The 20750-nt window shown below is 40.6% G+C and overlaps 1 protein-coding gene across 8 annotated transcripts in view; it reads right to left on the bottom strand.

Moving 5' to 3' along the window:
- Positions 1–19830, bottom strand: part of LOC116519180 (chromodomain-helicase-DNA-binding protein 2-like) — a 76246-nt gene extending 56416 nt beyond the window's left edge. For 5 of the 8 annotated variants that reach the window (XR_004256634.1, XR_004256633.1, XR_004256631.1 and 2 more), the window contains exons 1-4: positions 19145–19830; positions 18639–18777; positions 4993–5212; positions 4418–4504 (exon numbers count right to left, since the gene is read on the bottom strand). Coding sequence is in view for 4 of the 8 variants with exons in the window: in XM_032232929.1 (XP_032088820.1) it covers positions 4418–4504; positions 4993–5212; positions 18639–18700 (369 nt within the window). In the remaining 4 variants the exon portion in view is untranslated. Of the gene's footprint in view, positions 1–3704; positions 3771–3894; positions 4066–4417; positions 4505–4992; positions 5213–18638; positions 18778–19144 lie in introns of those variants that run through there. The other 3 variants (XM_032232928.1, XM_032232927.1, XM_032232930.1) reach the window with 2 other exon arrangements.
- Between the last annotated feature and the right edge of the window lie 920 nt (positions 19831–20750).

Below are 20750 nucleotides of genomic sequence, written 5' to 3' on the forward strand. Positions count from 1 at the left end.
AATTGCAGTGGGGTGGAAATCCATTGATAATTACCCGAGACAGGTAATTAATATATGCAAAAAAGAAAAAAAGAAAAAGAGGAGGAGAAAGGGAAGGTAAGCCCTTAAAATACATCTCCTACTTTTTATACAAAATTACTCTTATGCTTACATATATTTGTTAAACCTTCTTAAGCAATTAAACTACTAACACATCAATCTGTTCACTCGATAGTAAAGAAAAAGAGAAACTAAACACAGCAGCTAAATGCCCACAAATCTGGATAACTTTGTCTCAAAGGAATAAATTGATCTATTGATGGGTAGCTTGTTCAGCACAAAATGGGTGCTCAGAGGCCAGAATGTCAAGAGTGGGATTTGCATGACATTTGCGTGAAGTTCTCACAGGTAACAGGATAAAGGGAACTCCAAAGATAGTGTACTGGTGCTGAACAAAACCCCCCACCACAAAAATCTGCTTGAGACTGACTTAGAAATTGAATCATGAGTTGTTTCTTCAGTTTTCTTTCCCTGTGAGAACAGGGCAATGTTATTTAGATTATAGGTGACAAGAGAATTGAGAAAATGAGCTGTTATGAATAGAATAGAATAGAATTACTTATTGGCCAAGTGTGATTGGACATACAAGGAATTTGTCTTTGGTTTGATGCAGGAATCCAAATATATTAGAAACAGGTAAAGAGAATAAGATGATCTTTGCAGTCAACAGCTGGGTACATCTGTCTCTTTCCAGGATCTTTATGAAACTTTAAAGGTTAAAGTGTGTCCCTTGAAAATTTTGAAAACAATCCCCAATTGTTAACATGCATCCAAATACATAAAAAGTAATTGGCTCTTCATATCTGGAGTGCTCACTCAAGCACCCTGCACCAAATAGAACAAGTCTATTTCTTCTTCTGATCCTTCCCCAAATTACAAGTTGTATACTGACTCCCATCTGTCACAAAGCCACTGCACTGGTCCATCTTCCACCAGAACCAGATGTTGCATTCTCCATGAGATCCAGATGAGAGCCTCATTAGAGGAGCCATATGCTGGCATGGAATTATGGGAGGTGACGATATCCCCTTTGTAGCTATACAAAAGCTTTGCCTCTCCGGTGCCCCCAAGCTTTGAAGGGGACCTCCTTCTGTCGTCCTGGCCATCATCATCTCTTGCTTTTCAGCGGCAGACAAACACAGTCCGAGGCACTCATACACCAAGCTAGCCATAATGTGGTTTGTTATTTATCTGCTTGGGGGAAATGCAAATCCATAACAAGAAAGAAATTGGGTTATGTGAAACTCAAAAGGATAAGATTTGTACATCATGCTTTTCCAGGACAGAGGAATTTGCCCCCAAACCTTCCTTCATCATAGGTCATCTTCTGCACACTTTCCTCCATCAAAGAAAGCATCCAAAGAGTGAATCCAGTTTTCTTGGTCTGGTTGGGTTCTTTCTGTATTTTTTTTTTACTGCAAGTTCAGGTTCGTGTGTCCCTTACTGGAGAAATCCCATCAAAATGAAGTTCTCCAGAAGCTTGCATATGTCTTCTCCAACTGGGAAGCTGTAACCTTGTTCCTGGATAGAGAATTATGTATGTCCCTTTGAAGCAGTGGGCAATAAGCAAGAACCCTGAAGCTACTCAAACATAGGAGCAGAAGGTAAAGCGCTTGTGATGGATCCTACTTCAAATCTCACTCTTTGATATTGTCTGGTTCCCCAGCACAGCTTCCTACCCTGCATTATTGCACAAACACACAAACCAGATTATAGATATTGTGTGAGCACAGGTAGTGGGAGAAACTGGGAGGACCATGGCAGCTTTTAGTGCACGATGAAATTTTCTGAAGTCCTTCAAGACTATCTTTTCCAGGCTTTGCTTAACCAAACATTCTCACCAGCATAAGCCAACAATCCAAAGACAAGCCTCAACCAAGAGTTCAGTCCTAAACTGTGGTTTAAGATGTTGGGAGGGACTCTTGACTTCTTTGCCCCTTTAACATCACATTGTCCACAGTGAAGTTGAGGAAATGATCTTCTTGAACTCCTAACCTCGTCACAGCAAAATAGAGATGTACTTTAGATAGTTTTTCAAATTTATGTAGCGCTTTTTTGCACAATCCTGCCAGAATTTTTTTCTCAAAGTCACATCAGATAAGCTAGCAGGAGCTTCTTTGCCAGGTGGAATCGTAAAGTGGAAAAGTCAATAGAGAGGAGTAATTTTGGGAACTCATCTGGAGGGAAGTTAAGGGACCTCCTCTTTTTTCCTAGGATGCACGTGTGAGATGCTGCAGCTATGCATTTTTGAAAATACATACACCCAATGGAAAAATATTACCCAGGCAAAAGTAGTCTACCATTAAATAAGAAATTGTTAAGGAATTCCTAGAAGCATTCCCATTAGATTCCTTAAATAACAAAAGCAGCATCTACAGACTACAATTTTGCATAAGCAAGATCCCATTAATTGAAGCACACTGCTGAAGTGAAGGTTGTGCATTGTTCCTTTTGCCACCAGAATAATCCATCTTTTTCTTTTCAGGGGGAAAAGAAGCATTCTATTTTTTTTATTTTTACATTATTGTGTGATATTGCAATGTTTGCTGAATCATGCACATATTTTTCTTTTGCATAAGGTACAAATAAAGCCAATGCCTGTTGCATTGCTGACAGAAACATCTAGCAGACAGCAAATTCAATGTTTGCAAAAACCACATAATAATGTAAAATAAAAAAATTGGACTTACCCGAGCCCTTAGTGGGTGTGCATGTGGGCCATTATGACAGAGAAAAGAGGCCCATTGAGATTGGCATTTGTAGAACTTGGAAAAAGGAAAACAAAACCCTGCTGTTTAATGACAAAATAATTCATGGCCCCTTGGATCTGAGCTTTCAGAGGACTTCTGAGTTGGAGGAGGAAAGAATATGGACAGCGTAGCCAAGATGGAGTTCTGAACAAGTAGTAGACATGGAGGACAAAGTTGGCTCCGCTTGTTCTTTTCCATCTCCCATATCAGCCCCACCAGCTGAGAAGATTGGAAGAGGAAGGAGACATGGACAAAACCACTGTCCAAGATGGAAGCTCACAGAGGATCATAGGAGAGAAGGGAAGAACTGGGGAGAGAATGGAAGGCAGACCTGGCCAACACATCCCTTATGCCAAGTTGCTTTGAGAATAAAAAGGCAGATTAAAGGCTGTCCTACAAATCAGTTTTAAATCTTTCTCTGCCGGAAAATCCAGTCACTAAACTCAGACAAGTCTCTGCTTCTGTATTATCTCAGATAACTTCACAAGACCTTTCCCTCTATTGCTTCAGTATCCATACAGTGGCACAAACCCAGGCCTGGGATGCAGAAGTATTTATTAGAAAAACCTCACCTGCCCTTAAGTGCACCGGCCCCCAAAGGGAAAAAGAATAGTAATAATTATAATAATGACGACGAGGATTTAAAAACCTCTGAAGATTCCTGTTCTGCAATTTTTCCCATTGCGGTGAATCCAACCTGACTGAAGAAAGTTGAATTCGAAGACAAGACAGGAAGGGCCAAGAGAATAATTATTTCTGATGCAAAATGTTCAAATCTGGGTGCCTTCTGCTAGGCACCTAAATCCATATATAGGCACCCAAGCATAAATGGACCCATTTTTAGAGGACTCCTTAACGGGAGGAGAGGGTGCCGCTTATTTTTGCAGGTGCTCGAATATAAATTTAGGTGCCTACCTTTGGACTTCCAACTTTGACATTTTCAGTCTGATTCTGAACTTTCCTGAGCCTCATTTTCTCCGTCTGTAAAAAACAGAAGGGAAAACTTGCTTACTCACTTTGGACATCGGCCAAGGTGGGAAATATGCATACAAACAGAAAAAAGGAGAAAAGAAAAAGAAGAAATGTGGCAGAATCGGTCACTCACAAAAGCAGCAAAGAAAAGGTGGCCAGTTCCATAACCACACTGCCCATAATACGATTTTGGATGGAAGTGAAGAAAAGAAATGGGTTTTGATGTCTCAGCCATCAGATGAAAAAAATAAAATTAACCATCTGAATTCATCTCATGCATGGATTTTTGAAGAGAGGATTACATCTATAATATAAAAAAGGAGGCAAAAGGTTTAACACAAAGGAACAACACAATATATATACATTTTTATCATGCATGCTTTTTAATCATGCCATCTTTCTAGAGCCTCAAAGCAGGGCTGTTCCTGCAACATCTCCTTGTTTCTTGCCATGGATTGATTGTCCAAGACTTCAATGAGGATAATATCATTTCTCATTTGGACACATAAAAGGTCCGATGGGCCCCTGGATCTTTTGACCTGGCTTCAGTTGCAGGAACAGGGCTTCAGGACTGCGAAATCCAACCACTGAATAACAACTGGGCTCCTTCATTCCAAGGATGGCTTCTGCTCTTTATGGGTTTCCTCTCCCCTTACCTCATCATTTATAGTGAAACGCGAAGGCTCCTGTCTGCTACGGTTGGATCGTCTCACCCCGTAAACATCGGGATACTCTTCCCACATCTGCAAAATAAATCAAGCTGGTGTTTGTATTTTATTAAGGGACACGAAGGGCACTCAGAAGAAAATCATCCATTCCTGGAGGTCTCCAGTGATGTAGGTTGGGCTACTTGACTGAACAAATTGGATGTTGGACCATCTGTTAAGTTGCAGCACAGAAGATTTATTCAAGCCTCTACACAAGGATCTAGACAACTCAAGTTCAACACTAAATGGAATTCAGGAGAGGTTGAACTTGGACTGTTCGTGGGAATGTAATGATTCTAAGCTGATGACATGCTTAACTCCATCCCCCAGCTCTGCCTGCTCTTCTCCTAAATGAGATCTTTCTTGAGGCATTGGGATAGAAGTCATAATGTTTTAAACCAACATTCAAAACATTATCCTCCGAAGACACACAAGTCCCAATCAAGCAAAGTTATCACTCCTTTCACCACTCAACTTTCCCAATTTCTCAAGTTATTCCCACTTTTAGCAAGGCAAGGCCGTACTTTTTTGACATCAGCTAGCCTTTCTTTCTTGGATGCTGGTTTCTCCTTAGCTTCCAGAGGGGTCTGCCGAGATTTGGATGCTGTGGATCCACTCTCTGATTCGGATTGACTTCCCGAAGACTCAGAACTGCTGTTGGATTCACTTCCATGTTCACTGCCTTGCTCGCTGTCTGACTGGCTCCCCGAGTCGGAACCCGAGCCCTCTTCAGACGCCGAGTGACTGTGGAGAAAAACAGCGAGATTTTGTTTACCCTCAAGGATATACAATACAATACAATACAATAGCAGAGTTGGAAGGGACCTTGGAGGTCTTCTAGTCCAACACCCAGCCTAGGCAGGAAACCCTATACTCAGACAGACGGCTATCCAACATCTTCTTAAAGACTATAGCAGGTTATCTTTTGAGCTCCCACAAAATATGGTATGGTCTAATTATTTTCTTCTAGCAATATTTCTTCACAATTAAATGGACTTCATTATCTTGGTCCTCATACTTCCATCATGAAATTTATTATTTATTTACTTTATTTATGTAAAAAAATTATATTGCCACCTCTTGCATAGGGCGACTCGAAGTGATTTACTGGCATCCATATTTTTGTGGGATCTGCTTCAAGCTTTCCCCAATTCAGAGGCAGTTAACTGACCTGAAAGTTATAGCTTATCTCTTTTTTGGGATTGAGAAAGAAGAGGACACTCAGGTTTGGAAAGCTCACCTACCGATAGGCTGAGCCATTTTAGAGGTTTCAAATGTGCTAGGTCAGTGTTGGCGAAACCTTTCGGCATTGAGTGCTGAAATGTGAGCATGTGCCAGAAACCAGTGTGCCTGTGCGCACTGGGAAGCTGAGTTTCTGGTTTCTGGCGCACATGTGCACACAAAGATCAGCTGGCCAGTACGCATGTGTGTGCCAGAAACAGGAAGCTTAGCTTCCCAGCGTGCAAATATGTGCCGGGGAACTGCTCTTCTGGTTTCTGGTGCTCCCATGTCCATGAAGACCAATGGACAATGGCTGGTGTGCTTGGAAATATGACTGTGTGCTACTTCCAGCATGCGTGCCATAGGTTCGCCATCATGGTGCTAGGTTTACACTACATGTTAACACACAGATCTCCAGAAACACACCCATATATTCACTTCTTGGATGAATTATGATATAAGCAGTTGATTTTTCTGGAGGAACTTGCTCTGGTCAAGTCTAATAATCACAGAGTCTAGGGAAGGAGAAATCAGAGTTTTTGATATTCCAGGATCTCTGTGATCATAAGGTTTTGTAGGAAGAGGCCAGGTTCCTGAAAGGTCTACCTTCCAGAGTCATCTCAGTGTATAAGACAGAAACCGGGTCCATAAAAAGTCCTAGAAATCCAGCAATATTGTCTTACGTCTGTTACATAAACCAAATCACGTTACTATTATATGATTTATTCCTTTGGACACTTACAAGTCATGTGAATACAGCAACTAAGTTTTGTGAAGCTGGGTTTCATGTGTTGTGAGAAGATCCTGCAGTTTCTGCGACGAAAAGCCCATAAGATTGCAGGGTTTATGGAAAAGGACCATCCCAAGCAATCAGCCCTAGCAATTGTCCTTGCCACTCCACCTCAGATGATGTGCATCATTTCATTGTCAATTCTAAGGCTGGTTGCTGGACCGTTTCACATTAGTCTGGTTTTATTCAATTTTAGTCCATTTTCCCCTCACAGGGCTCCTTGCCATTCATTACTAGAGCTGACTGATCATTTGCATTTTCAGCTAACAAGGTCAACCACATAGCACAGAGGCCGATGCTCCTTCCACTAATTTTAAAACCACTTTCAAAGTGTGTTATAAAACAGCCTGGTCTAAATGTTACTCGATACAAAACAATAGCAATAAAAGCTCAAAGGCTAAGCCGCTGGAGATAAATCAACACTAATACCAATGTATAGGCATGGATTAGGCCAGGCTGTTTCTTACAACTATTAAAAGCAGCAGTTTTTCTCTTGCCTTAAGTAGATTTCATCAAGAAAAGAATCTTGTAAAATCCCTTCAAAAAGGGGAAAAAAAAAACCTTGGATGAGTCAATTAATTCAGAGGTAGGAACTGGACCGAAGAATTAAAAAAGAAAGAAACTCTGCCAGGTTTTATCTTGTGGCAAAAAGGCAGTAATTCCAGAAGCAGGTCTCTGAGCCGAGCACATGACACAATCATTTGGTATGTCCTGCAGGCCATTAGAGCCTTTATTTTACTTTAAAAGGTGTGAAAAGCAAAACATGGAAAAAGCAACGGAGTGAAATTAAAATGCATTTCTTTAGGAAACTGGCAGAGGGCAGCAAGAAAGCAGGAAAGAGCAAGCTTTGGGCATGCAGTCGGAATCCATTTTGAAAACATGATCTGCAAATAAAGCCACCATTTTACGGCACTCCCTGCATTGCTCCCTCTTGAGCAATTCCAAACAGAGAAAATAAAGCCATTGCTAAAAGCACCCTGAGGTAGAAGTAGTTTAGAAAATGCTGGGGCTTAAAAACAAAAGGGTTGCCCAAACAGTGCGAAGGTTTAACCTTTCTTTTCTGGGGAAAAAAGGAAAAGGCTCTATTTGAATGAACACAACAACAAAAACAAAGCAAAGCAAAAACGAAAACAAAACAGCCAGCCTTTAAGCTTTCTTGAGAAAGGGGGAAGAGTGTTAATTATAACTAAATTGAACTGAATAAAGTTTACCTGTCCTGCCTCTAGATATTTTATGTGGTGTCAGAAAAGAGCTGGAAGGGACCTGGGAGGCCATCTAGTCCAACCCCCTGCTCAAGCAGGAGACCCTATAGCATTTCAGACAAGTGGCTGTCTAAATCTATCCTTAAAAACCCAAAGTGGTGAAGCACTTACAACTTCCAAAGGCAAAAATGACTTTAGCATTTGCTTTTGCTGTTGTTTCTGATTAGGGAAGCGGGGAAATGGCCCAGGTTTTGTGGCCTTTTAGTCTGAGGTAAAAACTCCCAAGGTTTTTTCCCTTATGTTAACACAGTACAATTCTAGCATTATCCAAGCTGGTTCTTCAGATCTTGTAGCCCTGAAGTGGGGACAAGCTTGTAGGCAGGGTGGATAAAAATTGATGATTTAAAAATAATAATAATAATAATATTTTTAAAAAAAATTGTTTAAATTTAAATCGGATTTCTTTAAATTTTTGCTAAATGTATTTTAATAAAATGCCTTTGGAGTCAAAATCTATCTAGTTTTCTGTTTAAGATACATTCATAATTTAGCTTATTCAGCATGAAATGGAGTTTAGCTATGTAGCATGAGGCTGTATATTCTGCCATATTGGGACTGTTCAATGAGTCAACGGCGGGTCAGAGGAGGAGCCGCTGTGGGACAGAGATGACAGTTGCTTTTCAAAAATTACGATTTAAATTGAGTTGATTTAAATCAAGACTTTTTACTAGTGATTTTAAATTGTAATTTAAATCGATTTGCTTTAAATCTAATCCACCCTGTTTATAGGCCTCGCTTCTACTAATCTTTAAATCCCTAGTAAGACCACAGCTAGAGAACTGCATCCAGTTTTGGTCACAACACTGTAAAAAAGATGTGGAAACTCTAGAAAGAGAGCAAAGAAGAGCAACCAGGATGATTAGGGGACTGGAGCCTAAAATATAATGATGAACGGTTACAGGAACTGGGCCTGGCTAGTCTAGTGAAGAGAAGGACCAGAGGAGACATGATAGCAGTCTTCCAATATTTGAGGGGCTGCCCTAGAGAGGAGGGGGGGGTCAAGCTATTTTCCAAGGCACCCAAAGGCCAGTCAAGGAACAATGGATGGAAACTGACCAAGGAGGAATTCAACCTGGAAATAAGGAGAAACTTTCTGACAGTGAGAGCAATCAAACCATGGAACAAAAGTTGCCTTCAGAAATTGTGGGAGCTTCATCACCAGAAGCTTTCAAGAAGAGACTGGCCTGCCATCTGTCAGAAACGGTGTAGGGTCTCCTGCTTGAGCAGGGGGGGGGGGGTTGGACTAGATGACCTACAAGGTCCCTTCCAACTCTGTTAATCTGTTAGTAATCAAGACACTGCACATTCTTTAGTTTTAAAAGATTTTCTGCGCTAATTCAAGGCAGAACAGAACAAAGCAGCAGAACTAGGAGTGGGTTCCTGCCAGTTTTATAGAAGAGGTTCCACAAATCTACAGTGCCGTTTAGAACCGGTTCCAGCTCCCGCTCCCTGCCCGTCCGCACATCATCAAGATGAAGAGCGAGAAGAGGAATTCTGGGAGTTGAAGTCCACAAGTTTTGAAGCTGTCAAGTTTGAACACCCCTGGGTTTTTTTTCTAAAGGGTTAGGGGTGAAGGGTCTTGTAACTTGACAGCTTTAAGACTTGCACACTTCAATGCCAGAGTTCCTGAGCCAACATGATTGGAGGAGGAATCCTGGGAGTTGAAGTCCACAAGTTTTAAAGCTGTCAAGTTTGAACACCCCTGGGGTTTTTTTCTAAAGGGTTAGGGGTGCAAAGGTCTTGTAACTTGACAGCTTTAAGACTTGCGTGCTTCAAATGCCAGAGTTTCTGAGCCAACATTTTGGTTGCTAAGCAAGAGCGTTGTTAAGTGAGTTTCACCACATTTTACAAGTTGGCCACGCCCACCCCGTCACATGACTGCCAAACCTCTCCCACTCAGTCACATGGCTGGCAAGCCACTCCTACCTGGTCACATGGCCAGCAAGCCACTCCCACAAAGCAGACCACACTTACAGAAGAGGTTCTAAAAAAATTTGAAACCCACCACTGAACAGAACTAATTGGTAAAGGAAAATTAGGAGCTGAAGGTTGGGCTAGCTGAACCCACTTAAAACATTTTCTAATGAAGGCAGATTTGAGTCCTTAGAGAATTCTGTCCCTTGGCAGCATCAAGCTTCAAGAAAGACGAGCTGCTCATGTTTTCTTTCAGATCATATATGGCCAGGGTATCAAACTCAAGATCCGCGGGCAGGATGTGGTCTGTAGGCTGCTAAGATTTGGCCCATGGGGCTGGCCTGGAAATATCAAAGAACTGGCCCATGGTGCCTCTGCCAGCCAAAACAGGCCATATGGGGGCTGTGCGGGACCCTGCACGACCTGTTTTTGGGCTCCTGCAGCACTCTGCCAGCTGAAAATGAGCCGGGAAGAGAGGGGCTCATTTTGGCTGGCAGAGTGTTGCAGGAGGCACCACCTTCTTCACCTTCTTTTTAGCAGCATCTGCCAACCAAAACTAGGTACCCTCCAAGATCTGAATGGCTGTTGTTTAGAAGAGCCAAAAACATCTGGCTCTTCATCCAGGTCTTTGATGAGAGAGAGTGAGCCCCCTCATACCACTGAGTTTTGTCATCTTTTATCTTAATCTTTTACCCATGGTGGATTTAATTGTAATTTTTTTTTATTGTTGTGATAAATTTTGTAAATTATTACTAATACTGAGACCTTCTCTAGGGCTGTGTCAGAGGTAGTAACAAAGATTGATTGACTGTTGGATAGTTTTTAAGAGACATTCTGGAGAAATTGTCAGTTCATTTATGCTTTGCTTTTATACACAAGAGTCAAACCCCCACAGCAGCTGCGGACTCTACGTGTCTTTAATCTGTACATTATGGAATTGAGACTATTTGTGCCAGAAAATAAATCTCCTTTTGTCTGGAATAACTGTTTTGAATGCAAAGGGAGGGGGGAATGCATCTTGAGCTTGTGTCAATGGCAATGCCCACCCCGACCACACTCCACCACCACCTGCCTCTGAGGTCAAATACAACCTGATGTGGCCTTCAACGAAATTGAGTTTGACACCCCTGATATATGGAATTATACCTAAGGATAAGAGACAGGAAGAATTCACACAATACGCTGGCATATTTGAGACTATTCATTGAAGTTATTTTATTCAATTTGGATGCCATCCAGTTCTTCATATTGTCCAAGTAAACATTGTTTAGCTTAGGGTTCAAAGTGTTTGACAATTTGAACAATTAGACTTATTCAATGAATTGTAGTTTAACTATGGATTAGTGGGCTGTATGAAACAACCAGAGACATAAAAGCTAGCTGTCTATTTAACTCCGGTACAAACGATAAACAAGAAGAATGTGGCTCATCTACACATCCATTTTTGTCACTAAGGGTCTTCTTTAAATTTCTCCTTGAAAAGAAATCTATGTTGCTATGTGAGAAATGTGTGAGCTTTGCCCCCGTTTATGACTTTTCTTGCCACATTTATTAAGTGAATCGCTGCAATAGTTCAATTGTTAAATTAGTTACACGGTTGTTAAGTGAATCTGACTTCCCCATTGACTTTGCTTGTCAGAAGATCACAAAAGGAGAATCACGTGATCTCAGCAACCATCTTAAACATGAGTCGGTTGCCAAGCATTCGAATTTGCATGACCATGGGGATGCTGCAATAGTCAGAAATGTGAAAAGTGGTCATAAGTCATTTTTTCAGTGCTTTTGTAACTTTGAATGGTCACTAAATGAATTGTTGTAAGTTGAGGACTACCTGTACTTAAAAAAAAAAGCTGATTAATTTATCCCAGGTTTGCCAGGCACAAGGCCAAACCACGCTTCACAGACGCGTGAGGAAGCAAAATAGCTTGCTTGCTTCCTTCTTCTTCCTGCAGAATCTGAGGAAACTCTTGGCACTAAACCAACTACATAACAAATTGTATCTACCAACTCCAAAACGGTCTTGGGAAGTCCCCTAAAACACGCGGATGTGGGGTTCCCCTTTTGACTGCTGCTCACAGGAGATATCTATGCCTAGACACCAACCTGACCTCTGCCTAGACCCACATCTGTGGCTTTGTAGCAACAAGACCTCAGGCTGTGGCACATGGATGCAGCACAAACTCAAAAAGTTTTGGTAAGCCGCATCTGTGGGAAAAAGCCATTTAAAGTATAAATCTTTATTACGGTCAAAACCAGCAATACAAAGCCATTTAAAAGAGCTTTCCTCACTTCCTTAGAGCTCAGTATCAAAATGATTATCTTATTCTTCTAAGCACTGACATCTCTGGAAGTTCCCCACAAAGGAGGGAGGGGGTGTCAACTAGGAGCTTATTCCGTAAAAGCCTCCATCAAATTTAGCTCGACCCACCCACAGAGCAGCTGGTTTCTTGTAACACACCATATCCATCATTGTCATAGGGACGCCCTGTTTGGCTTCATCTGGGATGGCAATCCAACCAATTGTGGGAAGTTGTGGAAGACCAACCAGTTATGGTTTAATGACTTCATTCCATGACTTAGCACAATGTGTGAACTGGATCCCTTAGCTTTGGGAAGAGGGTGTAGATATCGCGCTCATTAATCAAAAGTAAAACTATCTTAGAAGACCATTATACATATTATATTTCAAACTGTATAATCAGTGGAAGCTATGCAAATACACCAAAGCTTCTACTTCCAATCCTGCACCATCATTTAAGTATCAAACCCAACTTCATGCATTGCACCCTGGTTTCAAAAAAATATTAAGCAGCCTGCGTTTGAGGTGTGATGAGGATGAATGACACCAGGAATATCCCATCCCATGACTAAGATCTCCCAGAAACCCCATAGACTGGGACCTCAATTCAACTTCTCAAAACATAGGAGGGATATTGGGGGATTATTTCAATTTCAGAAGAACTAAGTTATTTTGAATCTATTTTATATTTGTTTTTTTTTCAACCATATTTTTTCTCCCTGTGGTTATTCATGAGGGATGCTAATTTCTGGAAGACTTTTCTTCAAACAGCACTAAAACAAATAACTAAAGCACAAAGAAATACACAAAGTAACATTTAAAAGGTTGAAAAGGAACAGTGTCACTTGAAACCAAATCAAGATGGTATTAAAATGCACCAGGATTTTCGTTTCCTTTGAATTCTTTTTGTAAGAGTTTCAGCATAGCCATAAATCCTACCGTTTCCATCCATCACAGCCCGTACAATGCGTTTCAGGCGAGATGAAAATTGTTGGTTTTTAAATTAATGAAAATATTAATTAAAAGAGCAAGTGTCAAACATATCTCTTGAGATCAAAACAATGAGCTTCCAAGATAAAATGCAGAATTTGTCAGCTGTCTTGTGTGCAAAATGTTCTACTTTTTGATGTCATATCTCTATAAATTGTTTCATTTCAACTCTTCATCCAAAATAGCTGAAAGGCACTAACCACCTTATGCAATATAGATGCTTTTCGTAGTTTTGAAAATCGATTTCCAAAAAAATAAATGTACCCCTTTTAGAAAAATCAATTTTTAATGAAAGAAACGTTTCAAAGAGATGCAAAGCAAGTGAAACTGAGATGAAGGAAAAAGATCTGCACTTTAGAGATTTCCCCATCTTCTAAGGGTTTTCTGTGCAAGATGGACTACAGATTCTATCAACTTCAACCAAAGTGACAAGATTGTGGAACAACACCAGGCTTGAAAATTTAAGAGCTTACAAATGAACTTCTAGTGATATAAGCTAGCTAGAGCAGACTATTTTTTTCCTCTTTAGGAAATTAAATCCATGGGTTGACCTGCTCTTATGATTAGCAAAGATAGGTCTCTTCCAGAAGAAGCAAGCAGAATCCACAAATCACATTTGAGCCTAGTGAAGATAACAATAGGGAAATCATAAGAGCAAATAAGATAAAAGTAGTTTTTCAGCATTCTAAAACTTATTCCCCTTAGCTAAATGAAATATCTTTTCTGCAGACTCTCTTGCTAAGATGTACACAGGAAGAGATCTGTTGTCTTGAAAGCATCAGCTTTTTGCAGAAACACCACATTTCTGTAGGAGCACCGAGATTTAATTTGGCAGAATACTTTGGAATTAGCAAGAAGACAATACTAAATACTGTACTACAATCCCTGTGTGTCAAGCAACAAAACCCAGGCTGTTTGAAAGTACATCATGATTGGAGCCAATTAAATTAATTAAAATAGCAAGTGCCAAGCATATCTGTAAGATAAAAACAATGAGTTTCCAAAATAAAATGCAGAATTTGTCAGCTGCCTTGTCTGCAAAGTGTTCTTTTTAATGTTAATCTCTCTATAAATTGTGTTTCATTTGAACTCTCATAAAACCATCCAGGGGCTCCAGATGATAGGGAATGGAATCTATTCTCCTTCTTTCAGCCTTCAGAAATCCAGGATTAAAGATTTACTCATTGAATATTGCCTTCTTCCTCCCTTTTCCCCTAATCATACATACCAAAAGGTGAGACATTTTCCTCCCTCCTTTTTATGGTTAAATCTCCTAAATGGGCAAGAGGGGGGAGGGGAATGAACCTTGTTGACTTGTGAAGCAGCGAGATGTCACCCACACTAAAAGTGTTGGAACAAGATATCACAGGATGAAATCATGCATAGAAATATATGGGCTGAACTGCAGCTAAAGCTTTTGAGGACTAAACCAGTTTAGACTTCTTCAAGTCTCCCTGCTTGAGTGTGTCTGTCTCTGTGTGTGTGTGTGTCCCCTTGTGCGTGTGAACGTTTCTATTATTCCTTCAGGAAATGATCCGTGCCTCAAGAGAAAAGGGCATTTCCGAAACCCGGGTCTTCAAAATATTCTAATCCATTTCTTCATTGCATAAATACTATTCATAAACATGTTGGCATGCTTTCTCCAGATTTTGCACGAGTGTACTGGCATTTTCTGTATTGTTCTTTCACAATCCTTCTGTAATTTAGCGCGGTTTAATGATTTGGCAGCTGACAAGGACAGGGGCTAGCTTTCAAGATGCCCCCCCCCATCCACAGAAGAAGGCACAAATAAGTTTGCAGAGATTGCTAATCCTTCAGTTGCTTTCTTTCCCTCTTCCAAGCCCAGGGCTGGCAGCGGCTTGTTCTCTCAATCTCTCTCTCTCTCTCTGGCTGCCTGAGCAAGCCAAAAAGCATCACTAGCCAAGAGGAGGGAGGCTGGAAGGGATGTGCAGGGGAGGTGCAAGGGAGGCAACGTCATCCTGAAGGCAGGACTGCAGCATCTCCGGACCCGCCTCTTAGCATGTGAGACGGCAGCCAACCACAGCCCGCGTCCAACCCAAGATGGCCTTTGAACTCTCCACCAACTTCCTGCTGGGTTTTTTTTTCCCACCCCCCTTTAAAAAAAAAAGAGTACACAGTGCAATGCAGTATGTGTCTGTCAGCCGCTGCGGCACAAAGGAACAGCCATTTTGTGACAATCCAGCCCTGCAGTGAAAATGCCTAAATGCTTTCTTCTTTTCGTTCCCCTCCATTCTCATTCTCCACCGCCCGAGAGAAACAGCTGGCATCAGGTAGAACGTCAGCAATCCTCAAGTCTCCAAACCTCACCCTCTCCTCCCTCTGTCTGCCTTGGGCTTTGCCTCCCACTTTAAATAATCCTCCTTTGTGCAGAGCGTTGCTTCATAAAATGGCTGCCACTGGCTGAGGATTTAGTGGGAGCCAAAGCTGCGTGAAGGTGAAGGTGGCAGAGGAAAGTGCTTGCAGGAGACTACCCCCAGGACTTCAACTGGGAGATGAACATGCATTTAGCAGTCAGGGTTCGACCCTGCATTGTCTCAAGGCATTGGAGAAGCAGAAAAAAACAGACGACCTTATCCTTCATATAACCCAAAGGGAAGAGTCCTTATCATGGTATGCTTGGTCCAGTCCAAGGCATCTGACCCAACACTGGTTATTATGGTATAAGCCAGGCCAGTCATGCTAACTACAACCCCATACCGAATTCAGACTTAGAGCTGAAAACAAATATTTTGGGGAGAGAATGAGAATGTAGTCTGGGGTGAATGCTTGGATACAATTTCTAGCACAAACTTTTACAGAAATATGGAGAGGCCAGTACTTTCAGTATCTGAGGTTTATTTATTTCTAGCAGAAGCTCCTTATTTACTTTGCAATGACAATAAATATGGGCATTCTTGTCCTTACTTTTCAGAGCAGGTGAAAAATCTTCATTTTAAAAGGAACTTTGATTAACGCACCAAGACGCAGCACGCTTACAAGCTCAGCCCATGGTGGTGCGCCCCTTGCACAGGCTGGATAAATAATTTGAAATTTTAATTCAGGCTTGCCTTTCTGCTCTTCCAATGTTACCATGTTTTGATTGTGCATTTTACACTGTGAATCCCTTCAGAAAAAGCACTGCTAGAAAGTGATGTAGAAATGCAATCCATTAATGGTACGAATGTGGTTTTTGTGGTTCTAATGAAGCATCCTAAAAACAGTTCCTTTTGAGTGGAGGCTGTGCATCCATTTTTTTAGGACTTGGTACATTCCATCTTGAATATGAATTCTGTTTTAGAAGAAAAGTAATGGCACTTAAAAAAAAACATTCTTGGTGAACTATCTCAGATGTTTCGCTTGCAACACCTAAAATACCTTTCTGCCATATTTAAACTTTAGTGAAAAGGCTGGTCATGCTCAGTTAGTTAAAACAATCTTCCAGGATTAGAAAAAACAGTTAATTTTGACCATTTGTAACATACCAGGTTGTAGATAAGAGGTGTCAAGCGCACGATGACACATTGCCATCACGTGATGTATCACAACTTTTTTCCTTTTCGCTAAACTGGGCGTGGACGTGGCCAGCGCGTGACACATCTGGCCCGCGGGCCACAAGTTTTGACACCCTTGTTGTAGATGAACATGGATGCAAAGCTCACCTCAGCAAGCTGTGAAATCAGGGAGGTTAATGGAACGTTTACTTCAATAAAGCACACCTGATCTAAATACTCCCAGGAAAAATGGATTCTTTGGATGTTTGTATTTATAAGGAAGTGGAAGGCACTTAGAATGGTATTTTTTGACAGTGAGTGGTAAAGAAAAGTTCTAAAATTTACATTTGTTACACCCATCTTTTAAGTGTATCTGGCCCCCACCCAACTTCACACCCATCTCAAACAAATGAAGTCACAAATGGATTGGGTGCTGCTCTGCCCAGAGTCTTACAGACAGGAAGTTTCAAATGCAATGTACACAGAACTTCCAGGCTGTCTTGCTAAAACAATTTCTGCACAAACATACCTTTAACTCTCCCCCACAAAAAAGTTCATTTTACACAGTATGTAGAGTAGTTGCAGTTCAGAAAATAAGTTTACAACAGAAACTTTCAAACAAGGGTGAGTTATGCTTTCACAGTTCATGTGAACTGTGTGCTGCTGATATAATGAGTGTCTTATTTTAATTCAGTTGGGTGTTAACATTTTGCTTGATGTAGTACTCATTTATTACCAAGAAAGCAAAACTTCAAGTGTGGATGTTATGCAAATAATATACCCAAGAGAATAGAGGGGGGGGGGGAGGTAAAAGGGCTGGTTAAATTAAACTCTTTTCATTCAACTCAGTCCTGTTGCAATAGATAGCTGTTCTCATCAGTGTTGAATTTCTTCCTTCAATTTGTGTAAAAAAAAAAAAAGAATGAATTACGCTGTTTTAATGTGAATATTGGCATGCTAATTTCAAAAACAACTTTTTAACAACGTCAGCAATTTGACTTTTACCACTGTCTTTTGGAGTTGAGCTTCAAAGATTTGAAAAATGTGCAATAAAAAAAAAAAACCAAATTCTTTTTGTCTTTTTCTGAGAATCAAAGTAGCTTCTCCAGCATCCAAAAATCATGGTTCAATCCATATAGATTTTAAAATTTAAGTGCCCTCTTCCATTGTACTTGTTACATCAAAGGCTTTCCTGGCAAAAGGCATTATTTCAAATGGTAATATATATAATGGATTGAGAAAAAGAGCTCATAAAGTATCATGTGCATTTTATAATTATAAAAACATTCAAAACCTGAAAAGGAATACCAATAACAAGCCAAGAAAAGATCAATAAACACATTGCAAAAATATTAGAATCCTCCTAAGGTAACTATTAGTTTCTATCAAAGTATGGTCAATATAATATAGAAACAAAAACAATAACAATAAATGTCCTTCTATTTCCCTTATAAATATCAGCATACATATATTCAGCATCAAAATATGCATTTAAAATAGACATGCACAGAACCTAAGATTCCAAGAAATTGTGACTTAAGATAACATCTTTTTGTAAAATAGAAGCAAACCCTATCAATGAGATAGCTTGGAAACACAGTATCAAAATATCCTAAAATGCTAAAATAGTATCAAAGTTCCTTATGCCCAACTGAATATACAAGCAAGGAGGATCAAGCAAACACACATATTCTTTTTTTTATTTTAAAATAAACATTTTTTCATTCATAAAACTTTCTCTAGTTTCTGTTTTACAAATACCATCAGGCTTCTATCAGGCCTTCAACTTGAAGTTTAAACTCCACAAATTCTTCAAAGAAAAAAATCCCTTGTATATAAAAATGGTGCAATGCAGCAGTGGGAACAAGGTCATTTTTCACAGCACAAAAACCCACAAAAAGCAAAATTTAGCAGCTGAAACTGCATAATATACAGGGTTCCATCTGTGTAAAGGTGCTTTACTTTTTAAGTAGAGCTTGGGGCCTTTCAGTCACACCACAAGTTTCAGAAATTGTTATCAAAAAAAAAAAAAAAAAAGACCAGGGTGTGGCATATCAGCAGTCTCAAGGTCATTTTATAAGAAAAGAATCAAAAGCCCTGAAATATATTTATTTCTATTATCAATGATGGTAAGTCAAAGCTGTCAAAAGGTTAACAGTTGCTCGGAATAATTTTAAAAAAAATAAAAGTTGAGAGATCATACCTCGATGCATGGCTGTGGACTGAACCCTCCTCTCCTTGGCTTTTGTCCGTATTCCTCAACATCTTTCAATTCTTAAAATATTAAGGGAAAGGTAGAAGGATGGCTGGATTTGGGCTGAAGTCCTGTGCCCAGGTATTTACTGTCAAAAGTTGAAAGAAAGGTAAGCTCCCACTTGGCTTTGAGGTTTCAACAGCAAGAACAAAAAGTCCCGACGCTGCGAAGCTTTCTTAGAACAATAATACAGAAGGGGGACATCAGCACGGTAAAAAAAACAAATAAAAATATTTTATCTTTTTATTTAAAAAAACGCGAAGGAAACACAACCCTGGGGAGCATCCTACAAAACTTTCCCGAAGTCACCCTGGAAGCAAGTATTCTCGGTATTTTATTGCGTCATTTCAGGATCGTTGAAAATCGGTCGAAAGGGAAAAAGGGGGGAAAAACCCCCTAAGTATTGAAAAAGGGACAAAATCCCCCCTTAAAAAGGATAATCATCGCCCACCTACCTGAGCCAGGCTCCAACGCCAGCCCGGACCCGGTTTCTAGTCGTGGGAAAACATTCGCTTCCGAACGTTCCAAACGCAACGCAGGAGGAAAAAAAATCCGCTTTCTTTTACAAAATAACACATCCGAAATTAATCCACACGATCCCGCAATTGTTTAATCGCCATCGGCGATCATTGAAAGCCGTAAAGGAATATTTTAAAAAAAGGAGGAAAAAAAAGATCCGGAGGAAAAAGCTCATTAGGAGAGCGCACAAAAATGGAGGTACGCCATGGCTTCCAAGCTGGGAAAAACAACGACCTGGGCTGTTTCTTTCTAACCAGGCGAAGGGAGAGGGAAAAAGAGTCCCCCCAAAAGCTCCTTTTCTGCCCGAAAAACGCACGGTCCCCCTTGCACCGGCCTCCACAAGAGACCAGGGGCCGCAGGAGCCCCTTGAGGACGCCCAAAAGTTACACAAAGTTGCGCAAAAGTGGCGGAGGAGAGGGGGGGAAAGGCAGGAGGCTCAGCGCGCTCTCCAAGGCACAGCCGCCATCTAGAGCTTTCTTCCCAGCTCTGAGCTCTGCCTTTGATTGACACTCTCTACATTTACCCCACAACTCAGGTGATGTACCATAGACCCACCCCTTCATTTCCACCCAAAAAAAAAAGAAAAAAGAAGGGAGCCTCCATCTAATGGGAGCTGACTCCCCATCACTACTATCTCCAGCCAACTCCACATCTGTGGAGGGGGCAACTTAACTCCATCTGGTTCATACACCCTTTCTAAGCCAAAAGAGAAATTATTGGTTGCTTTTGTTGGAAGAGGGCTGGCTTACATTTATGTCCTTGGATTAAAATGACTTCCTCCCTAGACAGGAAGTGGTGGCACAAAGGGCCATTTTGGAGTAAGGAAAATGGGACTTGGGGCTCCTAGATGAGCATTAGTAGGGTACATGGGTTGGCAAGCACCCCAATGGGTAATTTCAGTAGAAGTCATCTCTTTCAATGGTTCTACTTGGTTATGGCAATCTGTTGGTTCTAAGCCATTAATTGTAGGAGAATTCCAAATAGAAACAAGAGTTTTGTGTATCAATGCCCCTCAAAACTCAATGGCGCCTCCCTAGTGGTTCTATCTGGAAGGGGCAAAATCAGATCCATTGTGTTTAAGTCTTCTAGCACCAAGTTGTTAAAGAAACCCATGTCAACTGGTCTACATAAAGACCATACACTGATCTTGGGATGTAGCTGAATTATAACGATTTTTCTGCACAAGCGGAACCACAGCGCCAAATATCGATATTAGCAAAATCGCTTGCAACTCATGAACACAGATAAAACAAGCATTCTGTCTTAACCATTTCCATACTTGAAGTGTTAAGAGTTTTATCATGACCCCTAATATCTAGACAAAGGTCTTGATCTAGAGCCAGAGACAATCAAAATGAATCACAAATTCTACTACTTATAGTTAGCCATCATTTGTCATTTCTCCATATTTTGGTCCAGAAAAAGGTCCAAATCACTCTAAGTGAACAATCTGATAACAATCTGATAAGACAGTTGCCCAATTACAGAGATTTGGAAAGTGGTCAATTAATACCATTATTCACACCAGTTTTTAAAACAAAA

This window comes from Thamnophis elegans, chromosome 16 (assembly GCF_009769535.1).
Source record: "Thamnophis elegans isolate rThaEle1 chromosome 16, rThaEle1.pri, whole genome shotgun sequence".
In the NCBI taxonomy this organism is placed as follows: Eukaryota; Metazoa; Chordata; class Lepidosauria; order Squamata; family Colubridae; genus Thamnophis; species Thamnophis elegans.